This window comes from Orycteropus afer, unplaced genomic scaffold (genome assembly GCF_000298275.1).
Source record: "Orycteropus afer afer isolate SDZICR_OR568_19922 unplaced genomic scaffold, OryAfe1.0 scaffold00376, whole genome shotgun sequence".
Lineage (NCBI taxonomy): Eukaryota > Metazoa > Chordata > Mammalia > Tubulidentata > Orycteropodidae > Orycteropus > Orycteropus afer.
This window is the reverse complement of record NW_006921963.1, coordinates 3,182,507-3,191,920: the sequence shown is the minus strand read 5'-3', so window position 1 is coordinate 3,191,920 and position 9,414 is coordinate 3,182,507. Positions and strand designations below refer to the sequence as shown.

General features: G+C 38.9%; 1 protein-coding gene across 1 annotated transcript in view; it reads left to right on the top strand.

Moving 5' to 3' along the window:
- LOC103207552 (phospholipid-transporting ATPase ABCA3-like) overlaps positions 1-9,414 on the top strand; it is a gene marked incomplete at its 5' end in the record, with an annotated part of 194,612 nt that overhangs the window by 60,615 nt on the left and 124,583 nt on the right. The window contains 2 exons of the mRNA XM_007953202.1: positions 1,402-1,564; positions 5,542-5,836. Of these exons, the coding sequence (XP_007951393.1) occupies positions 1,402-1,564; positions 5,542-5,836 (458 nt within the window). The remainder of the gene's footprint in view (positions 1-1,401; positions 1,565-5,541; positions 5,837-9,414) is intronic.

Sequence of the window (9,414 nt, the reverse complement as noted above, 5' to 3'; positions counted from 1 at the left end):
GACACAACTTTGCTTGCTGAAAGTGAGGATGACTTGAAGTACTTACTGATGAAGATTGAAGAATACAGTCTGCAGTGTGGATTACATCTCAATATAAAGGAAACAAAAATCCTCACAACTGGTCCTATAAGCACCATTACAATAAATGGAGAAAAGATTGACGTTGTCAAAGACTTCGCATTGCTTGGTTCTACAATCGACACCAATGGAAGCAGCAGTCAGGACATCAGACGACATATGTTGTTGCCATGGAGTCGGACCCAACTCAGCAACCCCTCCTTGGGTTTCTGAGGCAGTTGGCTACAAAGGATCTCTTTCAGGTTCTGAAGTACAAAGATGTCTCCTTGAGGACTAAAGTCACGTGACACAAGCCATGGTATTTTCATTCACCTCATATGCATGTGAGAGCTGGACGATGAATAAGGAAGACTGACAAAGAATTGATGCTTTTGAGCTGTGGTGTTGGTGAAGAATGCTGAAAGTACTGTGGACTCCTAAAAGAACTAACAGGTCTGTCCTGGAGGAAGTGCAGCCAGAGTGCTCCTTGGAGGCAAGAATGACCAGACTTTGTCTCACATACTTTGGTCATGTTGTCAGAAGGGACCATTTCTTGGAGAAGGATGTCAAGCTTGGTAAGGTGGAGGGTCAACGAAAGAGGGGAAGACCCTCAACGAGATGGATTGACACAGTGGCAGCGGTGATGGGCTCAAGTATAGCAAGAATCATAGAACTGGCCTAGGACTGGGCAGTGTTTTGTACTGCTGTGCATAAGGTTGCTATGAATCGGAGACAGCTCGACAGCACCTAACAACAACAACAACAACAATATTATTCTACTTAGTATTTCCTTTATGTTATAATTATTTGTTTATATCTCTTCATTCTTCCCAAGTGTCCATACTCAAAGACTCAGCTTCAGGTATACACAGTAGTAAGAAAAATAAGTTTGACTCGACAGCACATAACAACAACAAGAAAAATAAGAACATGAAAAAAATAAAATAAAATTTAAAAAACTACTATCCAATGTCCCTATCATTTCATAAAATAAAGAACATTTTAACTCCCATAGCAAAGACATTGTCTTCGATAAAAATTGAGTCCTTTAATTTTAATTAGTTCAACCTAATGAACCACACAATATGTTTTCATTGTTTTTCTCATGTTGTCAAACACTGATAGGAACCTTGCATAGATTGGCAGCAGTCCTCTGACTAGATATCGGTAACCAGTGTTATTCTGCTTCCTGTGTAAAATATTCCTGCTTATCAATGAGAAAGACAATTAACCTTCCAAAATTGAGACTTTTTTTTTTTTTTTTTAACATTTCACAGGTAAACTAGATGGAGTATGTAGGCAAAATTAAATACTTTGTTCTTTTTTGTTTGTGTGTGTATGAAGGGTCGAGAAGCTGGCAGATTCCCAAGTGGATATCCTCTCCCCTTCCTTGAAGGGCCGAAACATAAGGCAAAAAATGAGTGAGAATGTGGAAGCACCCAGAAATTACAAGAGATCATCTTCAGCCACTTGGAATGAACTTTCTACAATTAAATTTAATACTGGGGTGAGCATATTCACTAACAATGTAAATCTAGTATGTTTGATTTGGGTCTAAGATGTACATTTTGTTTAATTGCTGAACTTAAAAGATGTTTCATTTAGCCATAGAAAACCCAGCCAGATATGGAACAGGCTAAACTATAAGCTTATTAATTTCCTGATGTAGAAGAGATGGATTCTAGATGTCGGTCACAGTCACTACTTTCAACGTTTTTATTTCTTGGGGCCACTTTGAAAAGTTTGTATTCTAATTTGTTGTTATTGTTGTTGTACTCAGAAGATACTGATTGATCAGATTTTGGAAAGTTTCTTACTGTGACCCAGAGTATATATATTGAACTTGCAAAGTTGATGCTGAAACATTGGTCTTCTGCTTCCAACAGGGAGAAGATAATCACAGTGAAGACAAGGGAACTCTAAGTCTGAAAACTGTACCCGCCAGAGTTTCTTGCACACAATATTGTTGTTAGGTAGCATCGACTTGGTTCTGACTCATAGTGACCCTAAGTACAACAGAACAGAAACGCTGCCTGGTCTTGCCCCATCCTCACAATCATTGCTCTGCTTGAGCCTTTTGTTGCAGCCACTGTGTCAGTCCATCTCATTGATGGTCTTTTTCTTTTTCACTGACCTGCTACTTTACCAAGCATGAAATGCTTCTCTAGGGACTGGTCCCTTCTGATCATATGTCCAAAGTACAAGCAAGTCTTGCCATCCTTGCTTCTAAGGAGCATTCTTGCTATACTATTTCCAGGACAAATTTGTTCATTCTTCTGGCAGTTCATGGTATGTATACTCAATATTCTTCACCAGTACCACAATTCAAAGGCATCAGTTCTTCTTTGGTCTTCCTTATTCATTGTCCAGCTTTCATATACATATAAGGAGTTTAAGCATACTGTGGCGACAGCACATAACAACAACAACAAGTGGCTTGGGTCAGGCACACTTTAGTCTTAAAGTGACATGTTTGTTTTTCAACACTTTAAATAGGGTTTTTTGCAGCATATTCGCCCAGTGCAATGTATTATTTGATTTCTTGACACACATTTCCCAATCTCAAAATATGTTATAAAGCTACAGTAATCAAAACAGTCTGGTACTGGTATAACAATAGGCATATAGACCGATGGAATAGAATTGAGCATCCAGAAAGAAATCTACACAACTGTGGTCAATTGATTTTTCAACAAGGGTGCTGAATGGGGAAAGAGTAGTCTCTTTAATAAACGGAGCTAGAACTGCATTTCCACACAGACTAAAGAATAGAGCTGGACCCATACCTCACACCATATACAATAACTAGCTCAAAGACCGAAATATAAGAACTGAAAGCATGAACTCTTAGAAGAAAACATAAGGGTGATTCTTTAAGATCTAGGTTTTGTTGTTGTTGTTATTGTTGTTGCATGAGCAATAAAAGACCAAAATGAACCTGATCAAAATTAAAAACTTTGGTTCAGCAAAGGACTTTATCAACAAAATGAAGAGACAATCTAAAGATTGGGAGAAAAATTTGGGGAGCCATATATCTGGTAGCTTAGTGCCTAAGACATGTGACTGCTAACCAGAAGGCTGGCGGTTCAAACCCACCAGCCACTCCTCAGAAGGAAGATGGGGCAATCTACTTCCATAGTGATGCTGCCTCAGAAACCCAAGGAGAGGTTGCTCTGAGTCAGGTCCAACTCGATGGCACATAACAACAACATATCTGACAAAGGTTTAATATCCAAAATATATAAAGAAATTCTAAACTTAACAAAAATACAAATAACCCAGTCAAAAAATGGGCAAAGTACTTGTATAGCAGTTCTCTAAAGGAGAAATATAAATGGACAATCATCACATGGAAAGACGTTCAACAACATTAGCTGTTGTTGTTGTTGTTGTTAGGTGCCATTGAGTTAGCTCTGACTCATTGTGACCCTGTGTATAACAGAACAACAAACTTTCTGGTCTTGCATTATCCTCATAATCCTTGCTATACTTGAGTCCATCATTGCAGCCACTGTGCCAATCCATCTTATGGAGGGTCTTCCCCTTTTTCACTGACTCTCTACTTTACTAAGCATGGTATCTTTCTCCAGGGAATGGTCCCTTCTGACAACATGACCAAAGTAGGTGAGACGAAGTCTGCCATTCTCGCTTCCAAGGAACATTCTGACTGCACTTCTTCCAGGACAGATTTGTTCATTCTTCTGGCAGGCCATGGTATTTTCAGTATTCTTTGCCAACACCGCAATTCAAAGACATCAATTCTTCTTTGGATAAGGAATTATTCATTGTCCAGCTTCCATATATGAGGCAATTGAAAATACCATGGCTTGGGTTAGGCACACCTTAGTCTTCAAAGTAACATCTTTGCTTCCTGATACTTTAAAGAGGTGTTTTGCAGCACATTTGCCCAGTGCAATATGGCATTTGATTTCTTGAGTTCTGCTTCCATGGGTGTTGATTATGATTTGAGTGAAATTAAATCCCTGACAACTTCAATCTTTTCTCCATTTATCATGATGTTGCTTATTGGTCCAGTTGTGAGGATTTTCATTTTCTTCATGTTGAGGTGTAATCCATCAGTCATTAGGGAAATGCAAATCAAAACTACAATGAGACGTCACTTCATGCCTGCTAAGATGGCTATGATTTTAACCAAAAAAAAGAAAAAGAAAGAAAGAAACAGGTACCGGCAAAGATGTGAACAAATAAGAACCCAAATGGTACAGCCACTGTGGAAATCAGTCTGACAGTTCCTCAGAAAATTAAACAATTACCATATTAAAAATAAATAAATAAATAGCTCACTGCTTTCAAGTCTAGTGCAACTCATAGCGACCCCTTTTGGGTTTCCAAGGAGATAAATCTTTATGGAAGTAAATTGCCTAGTCTTCCTTACATAGAGTGGCTGGTGGGTTTGAACTACCAGTGTTCTGGTTAGGAGTCAAATGCCTTAGGCACTATGCCCCCAGAGTTCCTTAAACAATTACCGTATAATCCAGAAATTTCATTTCTAGATATATACGCACAAAATCTGCAAGCAGAAACACATGCAGATTTAAGTACATCATTGTTCATTGTAGCACTCTTCACAAAAGTCAAAAGATGGAAATAAACTGAATTTCCATCAACAGATGAATGGATAAACAAAATGTGGTACATACATTCAAAGCAATATTATTCACATATAACAATGAATGAAGTACTGATACATGCTACAAGATGAATAAACTTTGAAACCATTAGTGTGAGTGAAATAGTTCAGCCACAAGAGAAAAAATATTGTTTGATTACACTTTCATGAAATAAATGAGCACATGTATACAAGTCAAGGTTGATTGGTCGTTACCAGAGACAAGTGAGAGAGACAGAGAAAGGGGAACTCAATACTTAGGGAACACTGAGGTTACCATAGGGTGACAGAAAATTTTGGAGGCAGATAATGGTGATGGTTGCATAATGGGATGAACACAATTGTCATTTAATTATAAAGAATGTTGACATGGCAGATTGTTTTCACCATTTTTTTCTTTTTAGTTTTATTGTGGTAAGTATATATATATACATATAAACATAAAAGAAAAAAAAACTTTCCAAGGAAAATAGTTGTATACAAGTTTTATGGGTATGTTTCTGTATAAAATGAGGAAAATTGAAATTTTATGATTTAATAGTAAACAAAAATAGATATAATTTGTTCTGATCAGAAATACTAAAAATCTGTTAATAAGGAAAATAATCTTTTTAAGATTTTTGATGTAGGTATCAGAAGCCAGGCCTTAATTCTGTCACTTAATATTTTACACTAATAAATGTTTTCATACAATCTTATTGTTTACCCAATCTGTTGTTGGGTTGTATTTAAGGAAATATTTATATGTGTATGTCTTCTACCATAAAATTTGATGCATTCGTCTTAAAGAGTTTAACATGAATATCCTACTTGGTTCACTAACCTTTGTAATGCTGTTCCTCTCCTCTTTTTAGTTTCCACTTCATTGCCAGCAGTTTCGTTCCATGTTGATAAAAAGGGCACTATTCAGTTGGCGCAAATGGAAGTTGATGTTGCTACAAATATTGGTAATTGTGTTTGTCACAGCCTATCTCTTAAAAATTGTGGACTCAAAAGATGAGCTGTATCCTAGAGAAATGGATTTGAGTCAATATGGTCGAACTATTGTGCCTTACTCAATTTCAGGGAATTCTTATTTGGCTCTTAATATCATAAAGAACCTTGAGATTTTTCTAAAGTCTAAGAATCAAGAACTTCGGGAAATACAAGGTAAGATCCACATTTAAAAAAAAAAAAAAAAAAGCCTGCACTGGTATGAAGGCCAATTTGTATCACTTACCCAGAGAGGACTTGCCTATAGTATCTAACTACCTGCTTCTTTCTTTACCTATTAGTCACTAGTGTCATCCCCTCAAAAATCAAACCTGTTGCCATCAAGGCAACTCTGACTCAGCAACTCTACAGGGTACAATAGAACTGCCCCATGGGGCTTCCAAAGCTGTGATCTTTAGGGTAGTAGACTGCATATATTTCTCCTGCAGAGCAGCTGATGCATTTGAACTGCTGACCCTTTGGTTAGCAGCCAACCTCTTAACCACTGTACCACCAGGACTCCTTACAAGTATCATACAAAACCAAATCCACTGCGATTGGGTCAATTCTGGCTCATAGCAACCCCCATTGAGTTTAAGGCTGTAAGTCTTTACAGAAGTAAATGGTTTCATCTTCCTCCCATGGAGCACCTGTTGGGTTTGACCTGCCACGCTTCTGGTTAGCAACCAAATGCCTTACCCACTATGCCACCAGAGCTCCTTTACCAGTATCATTACTCACTGCTATCGAGTGGATTCTGACTCATAGCGACACCCGTTGGGTTTCCAAGGTGGTAACTCTTTATGGAAGCAGATTGCCTCATCTTCTTTCTGTAGAGTGGCTGGTGGAATTGAACCACCAACCTTCTGGTTAGCAGTCAAATGCCTTAGGCACTGTGCCACCACAGCTCCTTACTAATATCATAGAGGCAACTGAATCAAAGACAGAAATAAACCCTTCAAGATTACTGGCCACAAAAGTTAATAAGTAATGGAGTCATGTTGGCTGTAGGTGCTCTTTTAGTTCATTGTGTCACCTTTCAGTGGATGGGGAAAAGAGCCAAATGCTATACTGTTTAGAAATTTAGCATAGAATTTTTATTCTGACCATAATACAAACATATCTCTCTACTCTCACAATGTGGCATGTTGGTGCCAAGACCTGAAAGCCATCCTTCTATCTGCTATGTTGAATGGCAAAAGGCTTAATGAGTGATTCCTCAGAATGAATTTATTTTGAAAGTAATTGTCTTAGTCAGGATTCTCCAGGTAAACAGAAGCAGTAATGTTGCTGTTGTTGTTGTTGTTATGTGCCGTTGAGTTGGCCCTGACTCATGGCAACCCCTCCTTGGGTTTCCAAGGCAGTATCACTACAGATGTAGATTGCCCAACCTTCCTTCCGAGGAATGGCTGTGGGTTTGAACTGCCAGCCTTCTGGTTAGCAAGTCAGAAATCTGTAGGTCAAGTGACAGGCTGCAAATTCAAGCAGTCTTTTCTATTTAGAGTTATGAAGGCGCATCCTCCTTTCTCAGGAATCCTGTTTTTGCTGTTAATACCTTCAACTAATCAGCCTAAGGTCAACTGATTTAAATGCTAATCACTTTTAAAGACCTTCATAACAACATCTAGACTAGCACTTGACAAAACAACTGGGCACCATAGCCTAGGGAAATTCATACATAAAATTAACCATCATAGTAATAAAAATAACTTATTTAATTTGCTTAGCATTTACCTTTGTCATGAACCATATTAAACATTTTCTGTTTTAATGCTAAAAATAACCATTTTAGGTAGTTTCTTAGTTATCTGTTGCTGTGTAAGGAGTCCCTAGGTTAAGTTCTCAGCTATTAATCAAAACCTTGGTGGTTTACATCCACCAGGGGCACCTTGGAAGAAAGGCCTGGTGATCTACTTCTAAAGATAACAGCTATTGAACCCTATGGAGTACAGTTCTACACTGAAACACATAGGATCACCAGGAGTCAGAATCAACTCAACAGTAACTGTTTGTTGTTGTTGTTGTTTTATTGCTCTGTAACAAATTACTCTACAATTGAGCAGATGGAGGATCTGAACCTTAAGTATTCTAGAATGAGGACCTTGCTGAGCCCATTCTACCACAAAAGCAACAAAATTACTTGCAAAGCAATTTTAAAATCCACCATTTCATTGCTCTTGAAATTAGCGGAAGACACTGAACCTCGGTAAAAACAATAGTCTGGGGCTTTGTAATGTGGGATTAGACCCTCCCTTCTCCCTAGCTCAGTGGTACAGTAGCCATGAAAAGCTGGTAGGTTCACAGTTAAAGGGATAGGACTGAATTCTTTTGGAGCTGAGTTAAAAGTCCCACTCTGAGAGGAGCGTTGCTATTTTGTCAAAATAAGATTTCTGCAAAGTTTCCATTCCTAAGGAATTGTTGCTATTGCATTTTAATTAGGACTCAGCTCTTCTGAAAAAGCCCACTTCCCAGAGCATTACTGCTCTGGGAATCTGCTAGTAACATCATCACAGTTGGCTAAGGGTGGCTGTGATTTCAGTTGAAGAAATAGGAGCCTGGCGGGGGGGAGAAGAATGCATGGAAAATTAGACAACCACAGTGAACTTTGAAAAGTTCAAATATATCCTTGGAGATCTAGAAGGTTGTGCACATACACAGGGCAGTGTGCATGATAGGAGTGACCTAGGAAAGAAGAATTCACTCAGTCATCTTTGGTTGATGTTGAGACCCTGCACAAGCAGGAAGTGAAAGTTGAAACAGACTTGTAAACTATCTGATGTTTGAAGGTATGCCTTACCGGATCAAGGCGTGTAAAAAATATTTTCACTGATAACTAAACTCTGCTGATACGGATTTGAATCCTATATGCCAGGCTTAAAAATGAAAGCAAGAATTTTTTAACTCCGTCAGAGAAATCAATGGCCCCACACTATAGAGAATACAGAATCTACAGAATTAGTCCATGTAAGTCACTAAACAGATGAGCAGCAATAATAAAAAAGAAAACATTAACAAGCCAGGGAAGGATCTAATACCAGAATTGCTACAATATATTGTCTTAAATGTTCAGTTTTCAATAAAAATAACAAAAAGGGACATGCAAAGAAACATAAGGGAATGGGGGGGGGGGACACCAGAATATGTCCATTTGGGAGGCCAGTTGTTGGACTTGTTGCTGTTGTTGTTAGGGCCATCAAGTTGGCTCCTACTCAAAGCAACCTTATGTGCAACAGAACGAAACACTGCCTGCTCCTGCAGCAGTCTCACGGTCCTTGCTATACCTGAGCCGATCATTACAGCCACTGTGTCAGTCCATCTTGCTGATGGTCTTCCCCTTTTTCATTGACCCTCCACATTACCAGCCATGGTATCCTTCTCCAGGGAATGGTCCTTCTGACAACATGACCAAAGTAGGTGACATGAAGTCTGGTCATTCTCACTTCCAAGGAGCATTCCAGCTGCACTTCTTCTAAGACAGATTTGTTAGTTCTTCCAGCAGTCCACGGTACCTTCAGTATTCTTTGCCAGCACCACAACTCCTTATTCATTGTCCAACTTTCACATGCATACAAGGTGATTGAAAATAACATGGCTTGGGTTGTTGTTGTTGTTGTTGTTGTTAAGTGCCGTCGAGTCGTTTCCGACTCATAGCGACCCCACGCACAGCAGAACAAAACATTGCCCGATCCCGCGCCAGCAGCACAATCCCTGCTATACTTGAGCCCATCATTGCAGCCACCGTATCAATCCATCTC